Genomic DNA, 24,455 nt, shown 5'->3' with positions numbered 1-24,455 from the left:
GCCTGTGAACTCCTCCTTTGAGACAACAAAGGCCAAAGGAGCACCCGCCGCTGCTTCGCCCTCACACAAAATAAACTCGGCATCTGAAGGTCAATTATCCACAAGCCTTGGCTTGGAAAAGTTGTAAAGTTGGATTGACCACCAGCTCATAGGAATATTTTCAAACATCATGGTATTAAATGTTAACTTGATGCTAGAATGTATATGATGATGGAGAACAGGTGTGCTGTACTAGTGACGAATTGGCACGTTCTGTTTACGTGACAACCCTTACTAGTTGGCTGTGTCGGGTGGTGGCGGGATTTTAACGACACATTTATATATTTACGCGATCTAACCCAAAAAATCTCTATTATGGATGGTATTGGTCGCGAAATCCTACGTGTTAAAATTACTATTACACCAAAAGTCTGGGATAAGCAGGTAAAACTTAATGATGATGCAAGGAGTGACCCAGGGAATTTCTGAGAGAGCAAGGGAGAACCCATGGCCAAACACCATAAACTTTCTGCCCACCAGAAGGCAAATACAGGGCAACGAGACAAGAATGTCCCTTACCGTTTCACTCTCTAAATTCACAAACCCTGGTGCCTCGAAAGTTGAAACGTTCAAATGCTCACCATGCATATTCACATTTTTAAGCATCCTGGCATTAAGCATTAACTTTGACAATACAGCAAATAGTCAGGAGGTTTTGAATACTCCTAGTTGCATGTTTTATTAATAACCACCTATCTATACATAAGTGCCATGAGACCTCGGTTAGGCATATAAGCTTGATAACGAATTGTGGAAGTTTTGTATTTAAGTATTGAACCAAAGGATCATTCTAAAGATATACATAATACGAATTATATCAATTCTCCATGACAAGGATAATATGTATTCCAGGGGTATAACCAGAGCCTGCCCACCGTCCTTTGTCTTCCAGTGGCTGTCATTGCATGCTGCAGCAGGAATTAATTTTAAGGATGAGCCGGCCTAAAGAGGCGGGGGGGGGGGGGGAATGCCTTTTCACAATAAACAAGGCTACAAACACACACCACACTTAGGGGAGTGTTATAGGGGTTTTGACATCAGGTGCCAGGATGCCTGTGAAGCCAGCACAAAGGGGCTACTAGGCTGACCAGATCAATGCAAGGGGCGTGATAGGGGGAGGAGTTTTGGGCTTTGATGTGTCTTGGGGAAGAAGTTCCTTTTTAACACTATACGAGAATCATACAAGTCAGTCTTGCAACGGCAAACTCCAGGGGCACCGGTAACCAGCCAAGTGTCAAGGGTGTTGCAGAGGCAAAGGCTCTATGTCGCTGAGTGTTGAGTTCGGCGCTGACAGACTCTTGAGTATTGCTCAAATTTTCATTTTCCTTATGTTTTGAGTCACTTGCAGAATCAAGGACTTCCAGAAGTTAGATTGTACTAAGCTAAGAGTTGTGAGAAGCAAAGAGATGTGCAAAAGCATTTTTACAGAATACTGTGATCAGCTAAGACGTGTGAAAAGTTAGGTGGAGATTTGAGTTATGCAACAATATCGAGTGTGCATGAAATGTTGTCCAAGGTATAGGCTGAAAAAGTTATGTTGTCCAAGTGACTGATGTTCTTTGAGTCTGGAGAGTTTTGGAGAGTTAGCGTGGAGCAGGATACCTCCCGAGGGAGGTGGGGGAGGCACCAAGGGTTGTTGCGCGAAGCAGGCAGCTGCTGACAGGCAACGTGTTGAGAAACGTGGCCACAGAGCACTCCAACGGCAGATCGAGCCTGGCGTGCAGATAACCTGCAAACGTGCAGCGCAGCAGATTGATGATAATGGCTGACCACGAGCGTGCTGACTCGGGAGCCCCAAGCGCCCTCCGGAGTGGGTCGAGCACGATGCAGAGACAACAGCGCGAAGCAGCGGCGAGCAGCAGGGCCGCGAGGGCCCTACAGCTGTGGACCAAGCAGAAACATGAACTTGACACTCACCATTGTTAACTTACCTTGCACAGGTTGGGGGCCAAGAAGAATATCAGCCTGCATGCCTCACGCGCCATGACAAGGGAATTGTGTACGGTCGCGTTACCATGAGACAGCCTATTCTTTTATTTTGATCACGTGATTGTGAGATCCTATCATTGACGTTTTCTAACTATTTGATAAGCAATTGATGAGAACGCATTCTGTGCGAATATTGCCACTTTGAGGTGTTGCCTATTGTTCTGGTTTGGGGGCCGTCCATAAATGACGTCACGCACCTAAGGGGGAGAGGGGGGGTCAGACATTTGTAACGAGGGGGGGAGGGGGGTTTTGAGAAATGCGCAACTTGAAATATAGAATTGTTATAACAACACTAATTTTGATACATTTTCATTATTAACTATTTGCTTATTTAAATTTACTAAGGTCACCTTAGTAAATTACCGAAGAGCCAGTAGCTATCACCTCTACAGATGTTTAAAGTTGCTTATGTAGTGGAGTACGAAGGTGCGTTGTGGAAACAGCGTGATTACATGATCACTCAGACAGTACGGGTCATCTTGGGTCAGCCTGTAGTGAAGGCGAATACAGTGCAGGTTATGTTAGGGCAATTAAGCTGGGGTAGCCGTGGACGACTGTGATTGGTTGGTGCTGTAGCCGGGGCTGGAGAGGCGTCTGGAAGTCTGGCGAGAAACAGGTGCGACGGTCACACGGAGCGCCGTTGGGACGCGGGTTAATTAATCGGGGGTGTAATGAGAGCGGGTATAAGAGCGGGAGTCGGAGTCAACAGAGGGGATTTGAGTTGAAGGGAGTTGAGCTTGGAGTTGGGTTGAATGGTGGAGAGCTTGGAGAGGGGTTGAAGAGCGGAGAGCTTGGAGATGGGTTGACGTTGGAGAGCTTAGGGAAGACAGAGTTTGGAGACGGAATTGTAAACAGAGTTTGGAGACAGAGTTGGAGACGGAGTTTGGAAACAGAGTTGGAGACGGAGTTTGGAAACAGAGTGTGGAGCAGAGCTGAAGAAGAGAATAGCCAGCAGTGGAGAGAGAGCGTAGCGATAGCGGAACTGAAGACCCTGTGTGCGAAGACGCTGTGTGCGGAGTTGCTGAGTGCGGAGTCGCTGAGTGCAGAGCAAGCAAAGTAATCGTGGGGAGCGGGGAGACAAAGGTGGCGAGCAAGTCGAGTGAAGCACAGCGAGCGAGCCGTGGCGACCTGGATATTGTGGAATGTGGAGGACATGCTGAGAGTTGTAAATAGAGCGGTGTTCGAAGAAAGACAAAAGTTGTCCGAGTGAAATCGAACACTACATTCGGTGTCAGAATGTCTACGAACCACGCCGACATGTGGAAGACGTCGGCCAAGAGAAGGGACGTGCTGACAGACTCGTCCGACGACGGCAACGAGGTGAACGTGATTGCCGCATCAGGGCAAGTGGGTGCCGCTCCCCCGGCTGGAGAACGAGCGTTGCCGACGGGGCTAAGCCAGCCCGCTGCCGTTCTCGCGCCGCCGGGAAACGTCGACGATGGAGCCGCACCTCCCGCGGCGCTGCAGGCGGGGCAGCAGGACGCACAGCACGCCGCTGCTTCGACCGCCATCGAGAGGGAGAGCGCCGGAGCTGGAGGAGAGAGAATGCCACCGCCGCTAATGCAGGTGCCGGGGCGGGAAAATTGTGCGCATCGTGCTCGCGCGACCGCCATCGTGGCGGCCGTTTGGGACGCGGTTCCCTCCGAAACGCCGTTCCCGCCATTCTCAACGCCTGTGGAGGAAGATGTTCGGCCGTCTTGGTGGCATCCTGTTGCAAGAGGATGCCGTGCTTCGAGTTCCTCACAGCCTCTCAGGCGAGTCGTGACACAACGCACCCGGCCCTAAACGCACACCTCACCCATCTTGCTTGCGCCGGGTTGTTGTTGTTGTTTTTGCCTGTGGGTTTTTGTTGCTTGCTGGGCTGCTGAACGGGGTTTCTGACTGTGTGAATGTAGGATGAACGCAATGTCTGTGCTCGTGTGTGTGGCTACGGCGAGTGTCCCGAGGCCCTTTAAATATCCTGTGGGTTGCCGTGTTATTGATTCGCGATTGTTATTGTATATGCTGTATGGAGCTTCGCTTGTGATTGGTTGTGTGCGACTGTGAGAAACTTTGATCGTTATTGTTGCCAATATATAGACTGTAGCGGACTGTATATGCTAGAAACTTTAATCGTTATTGTTGCCAAGATATAGACTATATCGGACTGCGTATGCTGCATGTACTGTATTACCTCATTCGGCGATTCGTGGGATTGTGTATAGTTGTTTTGCTCTCTCAACTCGGTTGGTACAGCTGTGTGCTGCAATGCGAGTATCTAACATAATGGGTACCGATGCGGGATGTGAAGTGTATTGTGGTGATCGTTGGGTATTTGGGATCGTTGCAAATTGTGTGTGCTTGTTCGCCATTGGAGATGGTGACATGCTGCCATTGATTTGGTATTGTGCTGGCTGTCAAATCTTTTGGGGCGCAGATCCTGAACAGGATGGCCCAGTAAGTGTTGAGTGTCTAAAACGAGAGTGTGGTCCCGTCATGCGATGGATGATGGTTTGACCTGACGGCCCGGAGGTTGAGGCCCTCCGAGGTGCGTCTGAAGCTATACGATGGAGCTCTAGGCTCGCCCTGGAGGCCCGGAGTTCGAGACACTCCGAGGTGCGTTGAAACAGTGGGCTGGAGTTGTACCCCTTAGTTGTCAGGGTGCATGTTGTGCAGTGAGGTAACGATGTGTCCTCTCAACTCGGTTGGGGCAGCTAATTGCGGCAACGTGAGTCTTGGAGAAACATTGGTTTAAAATTCCCCCGCTACAGCCGATTCGTGCGACGAACGGCGGCGACGCAGAGAGGCGTCGGAGGGGTGTGAAATGCGTTGTCTGTTATGATTCCCAGAGGAGTATACTGGGATGGGAGCGCGGGGAGAACCGCGGAGATAAGCGGGTGCGCGGGGATTGCGGCATTGCCGTCCAAGCATGCGGCCGTCATTGTGTGTGCGCATGGGTAATTGTGTGATTGTGGGTTGATTGTAGAATGTGTATTTTGGTTCCTTCCGCCAGGCGGAATTGATCATCTCCACTTCCCTGGGCTGGGTGACTGTTGTGTCCGACGAGCCGAGGCGAGCGTTCGTCGAGTGATGCCTCAGGAGGGTTGGTTTCTCTCGTCACAGGATTCCTGCGCCTGCCGCCCTTGGGAGTCGCCGGTTGTGCTGGCTGGATGTGGACTTGAAGGGGGGAGTGGAGCGCGTGCTCGCCTCCCCTGGGGGCTCGGCCACGCGAACTCGTTGAAGACTGGCCGCTGGAACTTGCTCCCGATGAAGAACTTTCTATTGACTTTTACGCCTCGTACGGCTGTTGTACATATGTTTCTGTGATGCGTTGGTGTTGTTGTTGTTCATTGTTATGTCCGAGGTACTCCACTACCCAGAGGTCGAAGTGTCGTCGTAGCCAGGGCGGCTAGATTTTTTTATCACGGGGGGGGGGGGGGGTGATGTAGTGGAGTACGAAGGTGCGTTGTGGAAACAGCGTGATTACATGATCACACAGACAGTACGGGTTATCTTGGGTCAGCCTGTAGTGAAGGCGAATACAGTGCAGGTTATGTTAGGGCAATTAAGCTGGGGTAGCCGTGGACGACTGTGATTGGTTGGTGCTGTTGCCGGGGCTGGAGAGGCGTCTGCAAGTCTGGCGAGAAACAGGTGCGACGGTCACGTGGAGCGCTGTTGAGATGCGGGTTATTAATCGGGGGTGTAATGAGAGCGGGGATAAGAGCGGGGGTTGGAGTCAACAGAGGGGAGTTGAGTTGAAGGGAGTTTGTAAACAGAGTGTGGAGCGGAGCTGAAGAAGAGAATAGCCAGCAGTGGAGTGAGCATAGCGATAGCGGAGCTGAAGAAGAGAAGTAGTTAGCAGTGGAGAGAGAGCATAGCGATAGCGGAGCTGGAGACGCCATGTGCGAAGTCGTTGTGTGCGAAGACGCTGTGTGCGGAGTTGCTGAGTGCGGAGTCACTGAGTGCGGAGCAAGCGAAGTAATTCGTGGGGAGCGGAGAGACAAAGGTGGCGAGCGAGTCGAGTGAAGCACGGCGAGCGAGCCGTGGCGACCAGGATACTGTGGAATGTGGAGGACATGCTGAGAGTTGTAAATAAAGCGGTGTTCGAAGAAAGACAGAAGTTGTCCGAGTGAAATCGAACACTACACTTAGATGAAAAACAGATTCCTGAGTGCTTCTTTACTCAATTCGTTCGTCATTGTCGTAATGACGAACTGTATCCTGCGTGAGATCTGAATCCCAAAGACCTGACACAATTTCACAAGTAACTATTAAAACGAGAATCATAAACGTTGAAGCGAGTATCATACATTTTGAAGCGAGAATCATAAATGTTGAAGCCAGAATCGTTAATCTTATCACGATTGGCGATGCATACCCCTAAAAACGAGAGAGCCAATAATAAATGGCGCGAAGTAATAACGAAACACACACAATTACACATACATACCCTTAGACAACACATAATAACACACAACAACAACCACCATTCGCCACTAAGTGGCGGTGACGTCATCACGACGCTTGTGCCAGGCTATGTGCACATTGAGACCACGTGAAGTGTCGAACGCCCGCTGGCAGGAGGTCACGGGGCAGACCCAGCAGGTGCCACGGGTCGACTAACTGAGATTATTGAGATGACTGGCTGATGCACCATCTGTGCCCCCTGCTGTGCCAACTTGCTGTGCTTGAGCCACCCGGCGCTCCGCTCGTTGTTGTGAGCGTCGCTCCTCCGCCCTCCATTATTGTTGGAGGGCGACTGCCTCCAACTGCCCAGCAGCGTCCTTCACGAGCCTCCTCCACAGAGGCCGATCTTGACACCGCTGGTACCAGTCATCGGCAAGTCCACTCAGCTCCACATCCTCCTGTACCACATCACTCCATCTCTTCTCTCGTCCGTGCCACGCCCGTTTACCCCCTCGATCCAGCCGAACAAAAGCTGTTTAGGCATGCACAAACACTAACACATTAATCATAAAACACATTTTTAACACATTCTCAATTACAATGTCTATTTTTAGTTAATCACACTTAATTACATTCATTAACATATTTACGTAATTTTCACAATTGTTTTAATTTTCTCATATTTCATTTTTACTTTTAATTTGTTTTGTAGAACAATAAATACAACACCACCACCATCCCCATCACCACCATCACCACCACCATCCACATCACCACCACCATGACTACGACCACCACCATAACCACCACCATCACAACCACCATCGCCATCACCCCCATCACCACCATCACCACCATCATCCAAGACCTCCGGCATACCAGACGAGGCAGATAACATTTGTATATCGAGGTGTCTCTGTAAAGGCTGCTGAATGACTCCCCATTGAAGTTCCGTAGATTCCACTCTTTGTTGAATGTTCTTATTTTGTTAAATTTAACCTCAAAACACAACAACAATAAAAAGACTCACCACCACGTATCTATCAGCTGGGTGGGTGAGTGGGTGGGCGAGTGAGTGAGTGAGTGGGTAAGTAGGTTGATGAGTGGATAGTTGTGTGAGTGAGACAATGGATGGGTGAGAGAGTGGGTGGGTGAGAGAGTGGGTGGGTGAGAGAGTGGGTGGGTTATAGAGTTGGTGGGTGGGTGGGTGAGTGAGTGGGTCGGTGAAAGAGTGGGTCGGTGAAAGAGTGGGTCGGTGAAAGAGTGGGTCGGTGAAAGAGTGGGTGGTTGTTTGAGTGGGTGGTTGAGTGAGTGGGTGGGTGCATGGTTGGGTGTATGAGTGGGTGGTTGAGTGAGAGGGTGGGTGAGTTGATGGGTAAGGGGGCGAACAGGTGAGTGAGTGGGTGAGCTAATAATAATGCAATTTATAACGCGCACAAATTTGCGGACGTAACGGCCGCAACTCAGAGGCGCGGAGCCAAGCTCAAAGTCGCCCGAAAGCATGGTTATAGAGGTGAGTTTTTAAGTGTCTTTTGAAGGAGGCGATTGAGGTGATGCTGCGAATGTGCAGAGGGATTGCGTCCCAGACTGTTGGGGCTGCCACCGAGAAGCGGCGCATAGACGTAACCATCCTGGATCTTGGTATCAAGAGGAGGTCGTGAGTCGCGCGGCAGAGGCATCTGCCTTGTGCTGAGCTGCAAGTCGTCAGTAATGATGTGAAGGCACGGTGGCAGAGGCAGGCGATCTTGTATATGACCCTGCTGGCGATGGGTAGCCAGCGGAGGGCACGGAGACAGGCCAAGTGAGTCGAGTCGGGGATGAGTGCGGCCAATGGCGACGCGTGCCAGGTTGTTTTGGAGTCTTTGAAGTCTTTTTAGGTTGCCAGTGGAGGTCCGGACTAGGACGGAGTTGCGATAGTCGAGGCGAGACCCAACTATGCAACATGCCGATGTGTTGGCGATTCCAGTGGAGATGAGAGGACGTAGGTGTCTGAGAGCCTTCAGGTGAAAGTTACATGAACTGATGATGTGATTGGTTTGACGGTCAAAGGATAAAGTTGAATCTAGGATGACACCGAGGTAGCTGAAGTGATCGGTGAACCTGATGCTGTGACCAAAGATGTGTTTGTGTGTTGGGAGTGCTGATTAGTTGAGACGTTGTTTGGTACCTAACATGATGGCCACTGACTTTTTCGGATTAAGGTCTAGGGTTGTGTGCAGTGAACCACTGTTGCAAGGCGGTGGTACATTCCGAGAGCCTATCGAATTCAGATGCATTGCTAGAATCGATGGCGGTGAATAGAAGTGTCATCCGCGTATGAGTGGTGCTTAACACCGAAGCTTGTGATGAGTCGGCCGATTGGGGAAGTGTAGGCTGTGAAGAGCAGTGGACCTAGGCCGGAGCCCTGGGGAACCCCGCATGATGCTTTTGTTTCAGGCGATGTGGACGTGCCCACCCTGACTGAAGATTGCCGGTCAGAAAGGTACTAAACTATCCACTTGAGTGTTGAGCCACATATACCGAAGTCGGACTTCAGAAGGGAAGTAAGGAGCGAGTGGTTGATGGTGTCGAAGGCTGACGAAATGTCCAGAGTTACAAGAGCAACAATGGAGCCAGAATCAATAATCGTTAAAATGTCATCAAGCACTCTAGTGAGTGCTGTTTCTTTTGAGTAGTTTTGAAGGTGAGCTGACTGGAAGCAGCAGTAGTTTGCGGAGGATGTGATGTGTGGTTTTAGCTGGGCGAGGGCTGAGTCGTTCAAGGAGTTTAGAGAGGTTCGAGAGATTAGTGATGGGACGCTAACTAGATGGGTCATCCGGGTCGAGACTTGGTTTTTTAACAAGGGAGAAACCAGCCCAAATTTGAGGTTGGACGGAAAATACGCCATAGAGAATGAGGCATTTTCGATGTTCCTGATCATGATGGCGAGTTCTGGAGCACATTGCTTGAACAAGGAACCTGGGAGCACGTCGAGTGGAGATTACTTCAATTGAAGTGATTCAATTAAAGATAAAAACGTCTTTTGTAGACACCGGCTTGAGCGTACTTAGAAAGGTGTCTGGGTGAATGCTTACAATTTCAGGAAACTGGAGCGGGGTACGGTGGTGCGATGTGTGGGTAGACGTGCAGGAGTTTGCGATGGTGATCAGCTTGTTGGTGAAGTAAGTATTAAAAGAAGTGGCAAGTTTCAGTGAGGCCAGGGGATCGCTAAGGTGAAGGACCATGGTGTTACCAGGATGTAGAAGATCCTTGAGGGTTTTCCATAGAATGCGTGGTTTTCCAGTTGCTGTTTTGATGCGTTCTTCAATGTAGGAGGAACGTGAGACGAGGATAAGTTTGTTAGTTTTCCTGCAGGCAACTCTGTAGGCAAGTCGATCAGCAGGTAGATCACTGAGGGATGCGATACTTTGGAGGCGCCTCCTGGTTCGCTTCGCAATGATGGCGTCTCTTGAGAGAGCCAGTGAGTGTCGTGGGAAGGCTGCCTAGCGGTTTGTGATATTAACGTAGCCAGTTTGTCCAGCGCCGCCCTCGTGTCAGCTTCTAGTTGGACAGCGCAGACGGTTGGATCCGATGATGGGGATAACATTGAAGGCGAATTTGCGAGGAGGTGGTGTAAAGCAGAAAACTCGATACCCTTGAAATTACGGGAGTTGCGAGTGAATTTGATGGTGATTGGCTTGGGAATTTGGAGGGAAAAAAGTATGAGGCGGTGGCCAGAGTAACCAGTTTGGAAAACTCCCAGTGCAATCATGCGTCGATGCTGGTCAGGTTCCAGAACCAGGTCGAGCATGCTCTCAACATTTGTTGAGGAAGCTCTGGTGGGGCCTGAGTTTGTGATGACCAGGTTGTGGCAGGCCAACGTTGATTCACAGTTTGCATATCTTCATGGTCCCGGCGGCGTCTATGACGATAAGGTTAGATTCGTGTACAGTGATGGACAGGAAGTTTCCATTGGGCATTGGCTCAGTCCACGCCGTTTCATTCACAGCCCTGCGAGAAGAACAGAGACACCATAGACTCAGCATTGCAACATAGACTCAGCACTGCCACCCATAAACTCAGCACTGCCACCCATAGAGTCAGCACTGCCACCCATACACTCAACATTGCCACGCACAGAATCAATACTGCCACGCATAGACTCAACACTGCCACCCATATGCTCAACACTGCCACCCATAGACTCAACACTGCCACCTATAGACTCAACACTGCCACACATAGACTCAGCACTGCCACCCAACACTGCCACCTATAGACTCAACACTGCCGATAGACTCAACACTTCCAATAGACTCAACACTGTCACCCAAATTCTCAACACTTCACCATAGACTCAGGACTGCGACCCAACACTGCCACCTATAGACTCAACACTGCCGATAGACTCAACACTTCCAATAGACTCAACACTGCTACCCATAGACTCAACACTGCCCATAGATTAAACACTGCACCATAGACTCAAAAATACCCATAGACTCAGCACTGCCCATAGATTCAGCACTGAGTCTCATACACTCAACACTTCACCATAGAATTAACAGCACTGCCCATAGACTCAACACTGCATCATAGACTCAGTACTCACTCATAGACTCAACACTGCCACCCATAGACTCATCACTGCATCATAGACTCAGCAATAAAACCCAAAGAACAAGCATTACCACCCATAGACTCAACAATGCCACCCATAGAGTCAGCACTGCCAACCATAGACTCAACACTGCCACCCATAGACTCAACACTGCCACCCATAGAATCAACACTGCCACCCATAGACTCAACACTGCCACCCATAGACTCAACACTGCCACCCATAGACTAAATACTGCCAGCCATAGAGTCAGCATTGCCACCCCTGGACTCAACACTACCCCCAATGAAGTCAGAACTGCCACCAACAGACTCAGCACTGCCACGCATACACTCAACATTGCCACCCGTAGACCCAACACTGCCAGCCATAAAGTCAGCACTGCCACCCATAGACTCAACACTGCCCATAGATTTCGATTTAAAGCTTTCATGACTGCAAGGATTCATCTTCTTTGATTATTTCGGTAAAGTCACGTAGAATGAGAATAAAACAATAAATTTATAAAATAACACAATTAAATTATCATGACGTTTCGGCCACAACACAAGCGGCCTTCATCAGGTGAAGGGACGAGACTGTCTGGAGGACAGCGCTGGAGCGAACACAGCCAAGCTCAGACGGCGACCTTTAAGCTGTGTGAGAAGAAACAGAGCGCCTTGACAAATGAATTAGGATAGAATTTAGCATTGAAATAGCTGAGTGATTAGCTTGTGACTGGTCACAGAAATGGCTATGTTAAAGTCAAAGCATACACATCCACAGAGGCACCCCTTGACAAAGGAATTAGCATAGAATTTAGCATTGAAATAGCTGAGTGATTGGCTTGTGACTGGTCACAGAAATGGCTATGTTAAAGTCAAAGCATACACATTCACAGAGGCACCTAGTACAAATCAAACAGGAGAATTTAGCAATGAAATAGCTGAGGGATTAGCTTGTGACTGGTCAAAGACCAGGTGCCTCTGTAGATGTGTAGGCTTTGACTTTAACATAACTATTTCTATGACCAGTCACAAGCTAATCCCTCAGTTATTTCAATGCTAAATTCTCCTGTTTGATTTGTACTAGGTGCCTCTGTGAATGTGTATGCTTTGACTTTAACATAGCCATTTCTGAGACCAGTCACAAGCCAATCACTCAGCTATTTCAATGCTAAATTATATGCTAATTCCTTTGTCAAGGGGTGCCTCTATGGATGTGTATGCTTTGACTTTAACATAGCCATTTCTGTGACCAGTCACAAGCCAATCACTCAGATATTTCAATGCTAAATTCTATGCTAATTCCTTTGTCAAGGCGCTCTGTTTCTTCTCACACAGCTTAAAGGTCACGGTCTGAGCTTGGCTGTGTTCGCTCCAGCGCTGTCCTCCAGACAGTCTCGTCCCTTCACCTGATGAAGGCCGCTTGTGTTGTGGCCGAAACGTCGTGAGAATTTTATTGTGTTATTTTATTTTATCAATTTATTATTTTATTCTCATTCTACGTGACTTTACCGAAAGAACCAAAGAAGACTGCCCATAGACTTAACAATGCACCATAGACTCAAAAATACCAATAGACTCAGCACTGCCCATAGATTCAGCACTGCATCATAGACTCAGTACTCACTCATAGACTCAGCACTATCACCCATAGACTCAACATTGCCACCCATAGACTTAATAACACAACTCCAACCTGTGGTAGAGGAGCCCATTGATTCCATGGAGGTAGACTCCACCCGCAGAGTCCACCTCTATTTTCTTGGGCAAAGCCGGAGCGTTCGTACCGCTCGCCCTGACCCACGTCGTGTTGGCGCAGTCAACGTTGGGCTTACGCCACAGCCGGAATGAGGAGTCGCAGGCCCAGCATTCGTTGGGCGAGCAGCCTACGGCGTAGACGTCGGCGAAGATTTTCAGGAGACTTATCGACGTCGTCAACCAGGACGGGCGCTTGCCGGGTGCAGACGCCCTGGCGCAGACGACGCTCCAATAGCCGCTCATGTGGCCGGTGGCGTAGATGTAGCCCGGGGCTCCGCCTGTGAATGACTGTGCACCGCCTGCACGCATCCATTCATATATATATTTGTTTAGAAAATTCGAGTATATATGGGGTGTACATCATGGGACCTCCTTTGCCAGTACCAAAATATGATAATAGGTTTTTCCCCTTTTTTCTGGCAACACAACAGCTGTGTTAAGATGTTAAAAGACCAAAACTGAAACCTTTTACAAGGAATCACGTCTGCATTAACCACTTTACTTGTGGTCAGAATGCAAACACCGTTTGAGACGAGGCTCAAAAGAAAGCTGTCTCTGGTGTGGACCAATCAGTTTCAAGGACAATGCATATATTATCAGTGTGTTTTTTGTTTGCATTCTGACCACAAGTATTGTGGTTAATGCAGACATGGTCCCTTGTAAAATGTTTCAGTTTGGTATTTTAACAACATAACACTTGTTTTGTTGCCAGAAAAAGGGGACAAACCTATTATTATATTTATAGGGTGGTTAATATGTTAAGAAATGTTTTGTACGTACTCAAGTGTGGTAGAATATTACCCCAGGAATATAACATCCCCCATTAACAATTCTTCCTATGGGAAAGTGGGTTTTACTTAGCGCTGCTTCACTTAAAGTGTCATTTCCAGATTAATATACAAGGTGCAGCTCTGCCTGTGCGTTGCTGCACTCCACCTGAACACATTCATTAATGTGTATATATAGGGTGTGGTTAAATGTATGTACACAAATATTTAAAAAAAAACATTCGATTGTAAATTTCCACAGGAATGTAACCTGCCTAATTAACATTGTTTCCTAATGGAAAGTGGGTTTGCACTTCGTGTGGCATCACTTGAAGTCATTCATCTATAAAGCGTGGTTCGTATATAGTGTGGCCTAAAGTCAGGACGCATAGGAACTCTATGCATCTCTATTAATTACATGGGTCTCTATAGATCTCTATTCATCTCTAAAGAGTCTCAATTTATCTATATGCGCCTCTATGTATCCCTATGACAGTTTATGTATCTCTATGGATCTCAATGTATCTCTATTTATCTATATGAGTCTCTAAGTATCTCTATGGGTCTCTGAGTATTTATATCGGTCTCTCTATGGGTCTCTGTGTTTATCTGTGTATCTCTATGGGTCTCTGAGTATCTCATTGGGTATGTGAGTGTCTCTATTGGTCTCTCTGTGTTTCAATATATCTCTATGGGTCTCTGTGTATCTTTATGGGTCTTTGTGTATTTCGATGGGTCTTTGTGTTTCTCAATATGTCTCTGTGTATTTCTATGGGTCGCTGTGTATCTCTATGGGTCTTTGTGTTTCTCTATGGGTCTCTATTTATTTATATGGGTCTCAGTGTATAGCTATGGGTCTGCGTGTATATCTATGCGTCTCTGTGAATATATATGAGTCTCTGAGTATCTGTATGGGCTTCTGTGTATTTCTATGGGTTTCTGTATATATCTGTGTATATGTGTAGTGAGTTTGACGGAGTTGCAGACGTATACTTGGAGGCAACACATTTATTTAACACCAATACACGGGGTAACTTCCCCTTAACAGAATAACAACCTGTGGTGGTGACCACCAGGCTGACTACACTAGTTACTACACTAGTTACTACACTAGTTACTACACTAGCTACTACACTAGCTACTACACTAGTTAGTACACTAGTTAGTACACTAGTTACTACACTAGTTACTACACTAGTTACTACACTAACTACTACACTAGTTACTACACTAGTTACTACACTAGTTACTACACTAGTTAGTACACTAGTTACTATACTTGTTATTGCACTAGCTACTACACTAGTTACTACACTAGTTACTACACTAGCTACTACACTAGTTACTACACTAACTACTACACTAGTTACTACACTAGTTACTACACTAGTTACTACACTAGTTAGTACACTAGTTACTACACTTGTCATTGCACTAGCTACTACACTAGTTACTACACTAGCTACTACACTAGTTACTACACTAGTTACTACACTAGTTACTACACTAGCTACTACACTAGTTACTACACTAGTTACTACACTAGTTACTACACTAGTTAGTACACTAGTTACTACACTTGTTATTGCACTAGCTACTACACTAGTTACTACACTAGCTACTACACTAGTTACTACACTAGTTACTACACTAGTTACCACGTGACTGGTGTAGTTAGCCAGGTGGTGACCACCAGGCTAGCTACACTAGTTACCACGTGACTAGTGTAACTAACCAGGTAATGACCACCAGGATAACTACACTAGTTGCCACGTGACTGATGTAGTTAACCAGGTGGTGACCACCAGGCTAACTAGACTAGTTACCACGTGACTGGTGTAGTTAGCAAAGTGGTGACCACCAGGCTAGCGACACCAGTTACCACGTGACTGGTGTAGTTAGCAAAGTGGTGACCACAAGGCTAACTACACCAGTTACCACGTGACTGGTGTAGTTAGCAAAGAAGTGACCACCAGGCTAGCTACACTAGTTACCACGTGACTGGTGTAGTTACCACGTGACTAGTGTAGTTACCACGTGACTGGTGTAGTTACCCAAGTGGTGACCACCAGACTAGCTACACTAGTTACCACGTGACTGGTGTAGTTATCCAGGTGGTGACCACCAGGCAAACTACACTAGTTACCACATGACTGGCGTAGTTAGCCAGGTGGTGACCACCAGGCTAGCTACACTAGTTACCACGTGACTGGTGTAGTTAGCCTGGCGGTCACCACCTTGCTAACTACACTAGTTACCACGTGACTGGTGTAGTTACCACGTGACTGATGTAGTTAGCAAAGTGGTGACCACCAGCCAAGCTACACTAGTTACCACGTGACTGGTGTAGCTAGACAGGTGGTGAGCACCAGGCTAACTACACTAGTTACCACGTGACTGGTGTAGTTAGCCTGGTGGTGACCACCAGGCTATACTCTGTATATATCTATGGGTCTATGTGTGTCTCTATGGGTCTCTGTGTATCTCTATGGGTCTCTGTGTATCTCTATGGGTATCTATGGGTCTATGTGTGTCTCTATGGGTCTCTGTGTATCTCTGTATATCTCTATGGGTCTATGTGTCTCTATGGTTCTCTGTGTCTCTGTGTATCTCTATGGGTCTATGTGTGTCTCTATGGGTCTCTGTGTATTTCTGTATATCTCTATGGGTCTATGTGTGTCTCTATGGGTCTCTGTGTATCTCTGTAAATCTCTATGGGTCTACGTGTGTCTCTATGGGTATCTGTGTATCTCTGTATATCTCTATGGATATATGTGTGTCTCTATGGGTCTCTGTGTATCTCTGTATATCTCTATGGGTCTATGTGTGTCTCTATGGGTCTCTGTGTATCTCTGTATATCTCTATGGGTCTATGTGTGTCTCTATGGGTCTCTGTGTATATCTGTGTATCTCTATGGGTCTATGTGTGTCTCTATGGGTCTCTGTGTATATCTGTGTATCTCAATGGGTCTATGTGTGTCTCTATGGGTCTCTGTGTATCTCTGTATATCTCTATAGGTCTATGTGTATCGCTATGGGTCTATGTGTATCTCTGTATATCTCTATGGGTATATTTGTGTCTCTATGGGTCTCTGTGTATCTCTGTATATTTCTATGGGTCTATGTGTGTCTCTATGGGTCTTTGTGTATCTCTGTATATCTCTATGGGTCTATGTGTGTCTCTATGGGTCTCTGTGTATCTCTGTATCTCAATAGGTATCTATGTATCTCTGTGGGTCGCTACGTATCTCTATTAATCTCTAAGAGTATAAATGTACCGTTACGTGTCTGTGTATATATCTATCAACGTGCATGTAGCTCTATCAGTCTATGGGTCTTATGTAGCTCTATGGGTCTCAATGTGTTAATTAGTATGTTGATACAGCCAGACTAACCAAATAAACACGGAACTTGACTCCCACACCAACAACTGCAGTGGGATGTTTAGATGCAGATAGGATAGCATTGGTAGAGCTGTGTTGATTCAATTAAGTGTGAGCAGAGAGGGGGAGTGAGTTAGTGGGTAGGTGAGTGAGTTAGTGGGTGAGTGGTTGAGTGATTGGGTGGTGAGTTATTGGGTGGGTGAGTGGGTGAGTGATGGAATGGGTGAATAGGTGAGTGGGTTAGTGGGTGGGTGATTGGATCAGTGAGTAGATGAGTGAGTGAGTGGGTGAGTAGGTGAGTGAGTGAGTGGGTGGGTGAGTGAGTGGATGATTGAGTGAGTGGATGAGTAAGTGAGTGGATGAGAGAGTGAGTGGGTGAGTGAGTGAGTGGGTGAGTGAGTGAGTGATTGAGTGAGTGGGTAGGTGGGTGGGTGAGTGGGTGGATGAATGGTTAAGTGAGTGAGTGAGTGGGTGAATGGGTGAGTGGGTGGGTGGGTGGGTGATTTGGTGAGATGAGTGAGTGAGTTGGTGGGTGGGTGAATGGGTGAATGGGTGAGTGGGTGGGTGAGCAGAAGAGTGAATGAGTGGATGAGTGAGTGAGTTAGAGGATGAGTAAGTGAATGCGTGAATGGATGAGTGGGTGGGTGAGTGGAAGAGTGAATGAGTGAGTGGATGAATGAGTGAGTGGATGAGTGAATGAGTGAGTGGGTGAGTGAGTGGGTCGGTGGGTGAATGGGTTGATAAGTGGATGGATGATTGGTTAAGTGAGCGGTTGGGTGAGTGGGTGGGTGGGTGAGTAGGTGAATGAGTGGATGAGTGAGTGAGTGAGTGATTGGGTGAGATGAGTGAGTGAGTGGGTGAATGGGTGAGTGGGTAGGTTGGTGGGTGAGTGGGTGGATGAGTGGTTAAGTGAGCGAGTGAGTGGATGATTGAGTTAGTGGATGAGTGAGTGAGTGATTGGGTGAGATGAGTGAGTGGGTGAATGGGTGAATGGGTGAGTGGGTAGGTGGGTAGGTGGGTGGGTGAGTGGGTGGATGAGTGGTTAAGTGAGTGAGTGAGTGGATGATTGAGTGAGTGGATGAGTGAGTGAGTGGATGAGTGAGTGAGTGGGTGAGTGAGTGAGTGAGTGGGTGAGTGAGTGAATAGGTGAATGGGTGAGTGGGTAGGTGGGTGGGTGAGTGGGTGGATGAGTGGTTAAATGAGTGAGTGGATGATTGAGTGAGTGAATGAGTGAGTGGATGAGTGAGTGAGTGAGTGGATGAGTGAATAAATGGGTGAATGGGTAAGTGGGTGGGTGAGTGGATGAGTGAGTGGATGAGTGAGTGAGTTAGTGGGTGAGTGAGTGAATGGGTGAGTGGGTAGGTGAGTGGATGAGTGAATGACTTAGTGGATGAGTGAGTGAGTGGAGGAGTGAATGAGTGAGTGGGTGAGTGAGTGGGTGAGTGAGTGGGTGGGTGGGTGAATGGGATGATAAGTGGATGGATTAGTGGTTAAGGGAGCGGTTGGGTGAGTGGGTGGGTGGGTGGGTGAGTGAGTGAGTTGGTGGGTGAATGGGTGAATGGGTGAGTGGATAGGTGGGTGGGTGAGTGGGTGGATGAGTGATTAAGTGAGTGGATGATTGAGTGGATGAGTGAGTGAGTGAATGGGTGAGTGGGTGGGTGGGTGAGTAAATGGGTGAGTGAGTGAGTGAGTGAATAGGTGAATTGGTGAGTGGGTGGGTGAGTGGATGAGTGAGTGAGTGGATGAGTGAGTGAGTTAGTGGGTGAGTGAGTGAATGGGTGAATGGTTGAGTGGGTGGGTGAGTGGAAGAGTGAATGAGTTAGTGGATGAGTGAGTGAGTGGATGAGTGAATGAGTGAGTGGATGAGTGAGTGGGAGGGTGGGTGAATGGGTTTATAAGTGGATGGATGATTGGTTAAGTGAGCGGTTGGGTGAGTGGGTGAGTAGGTGAATGAATGGATGAGTGAGTGAGTGATTGGGTGAGATGAGTGAGTGGGTGGGTGAATGGGTGAATGGGTGAGTGGGTAGGTGGGTGGGTGGGTGAGTGGGTGGATGAGTGGTTAAGTGAGTGAGTGGATGATTGAGTGAGTGGATGAGTGAGTGAGTGGATGAGTGAGTGAGTGAGTGGGTGAGTGAGTGAATGGTTGAGTGGGTGGGTGGATGAGTGGATGAGTGAGTGAGTGGATGAGTGAGTGAGTTAGTAGGTGAGTGAGTGAATGGGTGAGTGGGTGGGTGAGTGGATGAGTGAATGAGTTAGTGGATGAGTGAGTGAGTGGATGAGTGAATGAGTGAGTGGGTGAGTGAGTGGTTGAGTGAGTGGATGGGTGGGTGAATGGGATGATAAGTTGATGAATGAGTAGTTAAGTGAGCGGTTGGGTGAGTGGGTGGGTGGGTGAGTAGGTGAATGAGTGGATGAGTGAGTGAGTGGGTGAGTGAGTGAGTGAGTGGATGAGTGGGCAGGTGGGTGGGTGAGTGGGTGGATGAGTGATCAAGTGAGCGAGTGAGTGAGTGGATGAATGAGTGGATCAGTGAGTGAGTGGATGAGTGAGTGAGTGTGTGAGTGAGTGAGTGGGTGAGTGAGTGAATGGGTGAATGGGTGGGTGGGTAGCTGGGTGGGTGAGTGGGTGGGTGAGTGGTTAACTGAGTGGTTGGTTAAGTTGGTGTGTGAGCGGATTAGTGGATGAGTGAGTGAATGGGTGAGTGGGTGGTTGGGTGAGTGGATGGGTGAGTGAGTGGATGAGTGCGTGAGTGAGTGACTGATTGAGTGAATAGGTGAATTGGTGAATGGGTGGGTGGTTAAGTGGATGAGTGAGTGAGTGAGTGGATGAGTGAGTGAGTGAGTTAGTGGGTGAGTGAGTGAATGGGTGAATGGATGAATGTGTGGGTAAGTGGATGAGTGAATGAGTTAGTGGATGAGTGAGTGGATGAGTGAATGCGTGAGTGGGTGAGTGAGTGGGTGGGTGGGTGGGTGAATGGGTTGATAAGTAGATGAATGAGTGGTTAAGTGAGCGGTTGGGTGATTGGGTGGATGGGTGAGTAGGTAAATGAGTGGATGAGTGAGTGGGAGGGTGAGTGAGTGAGTGCGTGGGTGGGTGATTGGGTGAGTGGGTGGGTGGGTGAGTGAGTGGGTAGGTGGTTGAGTGGGTGGATGAGTAGGTGACCTGGTCGTGGCCTATAATACCATCGGTAGGCCTGGGCTCTGGGTTGTTCTTCGTGCTTTTGGAGTACCTCACCCTCAGCTAACGATCATTAAGGACCTTCATGATGGTGAGTGGGCCCGGGTAAAACTACGTGGCCGGGAGTCAGAGCCATTCCCTGTACGCCTTGGCGTGCAACAGGGATGTCCTCTGGCTCCCACATTATTTAACATCTATTTTTACCACGTCGTTCGTGAAGCCTTCAATAGCTGTACTGGGGGAATCTCCATTTGGTACAGATGTAATGGGAGGCTGATCGATGCCCGGGTGCGGTCAAGGGATGGCTCCCTATTGCTCAACCACGTTATGTATGTCGATGATTTGGTAATAGCTGCTCATTCAGAGGAGGAGTTGTAGACGCTGCTGCTGAGACTGGAGCGTGCCACTAAGAGATGGGGCCTTACCATCAGCCCCACCAAAACTAAGCACCTGCCTGGGTATTTTGTACCATCGGACACTCCACCCCCACAACTCCCAATCGGTGATGGGGCAGTTGTGGAGAGAGTGGAGAGTTTCCCATACCTGGGCAGTGTGCTTATGACCGGCTCCAGTTTAACAGCAGAGGTCTCACTCCGAATCAGTCGAGCGGCAATATCTTTTCATCAGTTGCGTAACGCTGTGTGGAAGCTACCTGGTCTGTCGCTCCGCACTAAGCTTCAGGTCTTCTCGGCGACGGTCATTCCCTCCCTTCTCGACGCTTGCGAAACGTGGACCCCCCTATTGGAACATCTTCACCCGTTAAAAACATTTAGGCTGGCCTGCCTACGATCAATCCTGGGTTTAACCAGGCTGGATTGTGTAAGGATTTCACAAATCCTTGAAAGATCTGGGCACGGTCCCATTGGTGAGCTCCTCCGGCAGGCAAGGCTGCGTTGGCTGGGTCATGTAGCCCGCATGCCCAGCCACCGCATGCCGAAACAGCTTTTGTTCGGCCGGATCGAGGGGGCTAAACGGGCGCGGCACGGGCTAGAGAAGAGATGGAGTGATGTGGTACAGGAGGACGTGAAGCTGAGTGGACTTGCCGATGACTGATACCAGCGGTGTCAAGATCGGCCTCTGTGGAGGAGGCTCGTGAAGGACGTTACTGGGCAGTTGGAGGCAGTCGCCCTCCAACAACAACGGAGGGCGGAGGAGCAACGCTCACAACAACGAGCGGAGCACCGGGTGGTTAAAGCACAGCAGGTTAGCACAGTAGGGGGCACAGATGGTGCATCAGCCAGTCATCTCAGTCAGTCGACCCGTGGCACCTGGGTCTGCCCTGTGACTTCCTGTCAGCGGGCGTTCGACACTTCACGTGGCCTCAAGGTGCACATGGCCTGGCACAAGCGTCGTGGTGACGTCACTGCCACTTAGTGGCGAATGGCGGTTGTTGTTGTAGTTGAGTGACTGAGTGGGTGAGTGAAGAGGTGAATGGGTGAGTGGATGAGTGAGTGAGTGGACAAGTGAGTGAGTGAGTGTGTGGGTGATTGAGTGGGTGGGTGGGTGAATGGATGAATGGGTGAGTGAGTGAGTGAGTGGATGAGTGGGTGGGTGAATGGGTGGGTAGTTGAGTAGGTGAGTGACTGAGTGGGTGAGTGAGTGAATGGGTGAGTGAGTGGGTGGGTGAATGGGTGAGTGGGTGGATGAGTGGATGGATGAGTGGTTAAGTGATCGGTTGGGTGAGTGGGTGGTTGAGTGGGTGGGTGTGTGAGTGGGTGAGTGAGTGGATGGGTGGGTGGGTGAGTTGATGAGATGGGGGGATGGGTGAATAGGAGATTGACTGACTGGGTGAGTGGGTGAGTGAGTGAGTGAATTGATGGATGGGTGAGTGGGTGGCTGGGTGAGTGGATAAGTGAGTGTGTGAGTGGATGAGTCAGTGAGTGGATGAGTGAGTGAGTGGTTGGGTAGATGAATGAGTGAGTGGGTGGGTGAGTGGGTGGGTGGGTGAGTGGGTGGGTGGGTGAATGAGTGGGCGTATTACTTTAAAAATAATCTGCTTGCAGTAGTGGTACTAATAATAGCAGCAGCAGCAGAAGTAATGATCATCTCACCCATCACGTGGTACCACGCGTATCCGTGGTAGTAGTACACGTTCCAGTTGCTGGTTCTTGCCCACGCGTAGAGGTCTCCGCTCGACGTTGCGGCACCCCGACCTCGGCCACCGGTTGATATCCAATCAAACATCGCCCCCATCGATCGCCAAGAGCTACCGGACCAGATGCTGACGTCTCTGTTGCTCCCAACGCCGATGAGGATCCCTCCGGGGGACGCCGAAACGTCCCTGAACTTGTTGCTGAATGGAGTGGAGCAGACCATGGTGGCTGTGGGGAGACAAAGATGGGTGGGATGGTGGGTGAGTGAGTGGGTGAGTGGGTGGGTGGGTGGCTGGGTGAGTGGGTGAGTGAGTGAGTGGGTGAGTGAGTGAGTGGGTGGGTGGGTGGCTGGGTGAGTGGGTGAGTGAGTGAGTGGGTGAGTGGGTGAGTGGGTGGGTGGATGAGTGGCTAAGAGGGAGAGATGCGTGTGAGTTTGGCGATTGCCTAGCCTCAGATATCGGAGGGAAGTAGCCAAACCCTGTGGGTGGGTGAGTGAGTGGATCAGTGGTTGAGTGAGTGATTGGGTAGGTGGGTGGGTGAGTGAGTGATTGGGTGGGTGGGTGAGTGGGTGGGTGATTGGGTGAGTGGGTGAGTGGGTGGGTGGGTGAGTGATTGGATCAGTGGGTGGGTGAGTGATTCGGTGGGTGCGTGGGTGGGTGAGTGGGTGGATCAGTGAGTGAGTGATTGGGTGGTTGGGTGGGTGAGTGGGTGAGTGGGTGGGTGAGTGATTGGATCAGTGGGTGAGTGAGTGATTGGGTGGGTGAGTGGGTGGGTGAGTGGGTGATTGGGTGGGTGAGTGGGTGAGTGAGTGTGTGAGTGAGTGTGTGAGTGGGTGGGTGAGTCGGTGGGTGAGTGGGTGGATGAGTGGGTGGCACCTTCAACTCCATCACCACCCCCATCATCGCCACCACCATCATCATCGTCACTACCACCACCAGCACACTCACCATCAACCTCTGTTGTAATGATGAAGAGAGATCCCACCATCATCATCACCACCACCATCGCCACCATCATCACGGCCTCAAGATGATGTTCCAGAAGGGGCTAGAGAATTATCCAGACTTATATAGATGCTTGCAATGCATGGGAATATGATAACTGATTCCATGCATACTGAGTAAACATTAACAATTGTCTTGTAGATGTGACACATTTTTTCTGTTTGGCCGTGTCGGGTGATGGAGGCTTGAGACACATTTATAAGTAACGCGATCTAACCCAAATACCTTTTTTATGAATAATATTGATCGAGAAAGTCCACGTGTTAAATTTAACCAAGGCGTCCAATAGCACACGTACACATACGTAGACATTTGAACCTATACACACACGCACGTATACAACAAAACAGGTGTGAAGATGTTAAAACACCAGACTGAAACCTTTTGCAAGGAATCATGTCTGCATTAACCACAGATACTCGTGGTGAAAATTAAAATAAAGAACATGCTCTGAAAAGTATATGCATTGTCTTTGAAACGTATTGGTCCACACCAGAGACAGCTTTCTTTAGGGCCTAGTCTCAAACAGTGTTAAACCCATGAATCAAAATTAACATGTTTTTTAAAATACTAAATTTACTACGAAAGATTTAGACACCAAGACGCACTACCGCAGGTGGGACTGGACACGACGGGCCGAGTTCTATGTGGGTAGGAACAATCTCGACAAAACTACTCACTTCTAAATCTTTCGTAGTCATTTTCTATACTTTTTAGGGATAAGCAATTACGAAATAACACTTACTTCCCAGGACCAAAAATTGTGTTACATAGTGTAATCATCAACGCCGGTGTTGGCTGTGGTCGGGAATCGATGTCGCCGGATTCGTAGCGCGGTGCAACGCTAACCGCTACCACACCACTGCTCCCCACGGTGAGTATGGTGAGTACCGTGGGTATGGTGATTACCGTGTGTATGGGGAGTACCGTGGGTATGGTGAGTACCGTGAGAGGTGAGTATGGTGAGTACCGTGGGTATGGTGAGTACCGTGTGTATGGAGAGTACCGTGAGAGGTGAGTATGGTGAGTACCGTGGGAATGGTGAGTACCGTGGGAATGGTGAGTACCGTGAGTATGGTGAGTACCGTGTGTATGGAGAGTACCGTGAGAGGTGAGTATGGTGAGTACCGTGGGAATGGTGAGTACCGTGGGTATGGTGAGTACCATGGGTATCGTGAGTACCATGGGTATGGTGAGTTTTGTGAGTGGTAAGTACAATGGGTATGGTGAGTACCATGAGTACGATGAGGACCGTGAGAGGTGAGAACCGTGGGTAT

At 48.9% G+C, this 24,455-nt stretch overlaps 1 protein-coding gene across 1 annotated transcript; it reads right to left on the bottom strand.

Annotated features, from left to right (window-relative positions):
* Positions 1–5,902: 5,902 nt before the first annotated feature.
* LOC142907780 (uncharacterized) lies at positions 5,903–22,605 on the bottom strand. The gene is made up of 3 exons (XM_076057572.1): positions 22,133–22,605; positions 12,695–13,055; positions 5,903–10,404 (listed from the first exon to the last, which is right to left on the bottom strand). The coding sequence occupies exons 1-3, from the start codon at positions 22,395–22,397 to the stop codon at positions 10,281–10,283; spliced, it is 750 nt and encodes a 249-aa protein (XP_075913687.1). The 5' UTR covers positions 22,398–22,605; the 3' UTR covers positions 5,903–10,280.
* Positions 22,606–24,455: the final 1,850 nt, after the last annotated feature.

This window comes from Petromyzon marinus, chromosome 83 (assembly GCF_048934315.1).
Source record: "Petromyzon marinus isolate PM22_M1 ecotype Great Lakes invasive population chromosome 83, UKy_Petmar_22M1.pri1.0, whole genome shotgun sequence".
In the NCBI taxonomy this organism is placed as follows: Eukaryota; Metazoa; Chordata; class Hyperoartia; order Petromyzontiformes; family Petromyzontidae; genus Petromyzon; species Petromyzon marinus.
The sequence above is the reverse complement of the archived record's forward strand: the minus strand, read 5'-3'. Positions and strand labels throughout refer to the sequence as shown.

Excerpts from the sequence above, each read along its gene's own strand:
- LOC142907780 (XM_076057572.1), bottom strand. The coding sequence starts at position 22,397 with ATGGTCTGCTCCACTCCATTCAGCAACAAGTTCAGGGACGTTTCGGCG. Across the intron at positions 13,056-22,132 it reads CGCGTGGTACCACGTGATGG|GCGGTGCACAGTCATTCACA; the intron begins GTGAGATGATCA and ends GGATGCGTGCAG. Across the intron at positions 10,405-12,694 it reads AATGGGCTCCTCTACCACAG|GGCTGTGAATGAAACGGCGT; the intron begins GTTGGAGTTGTG and ends TTCTTCTCGCAG.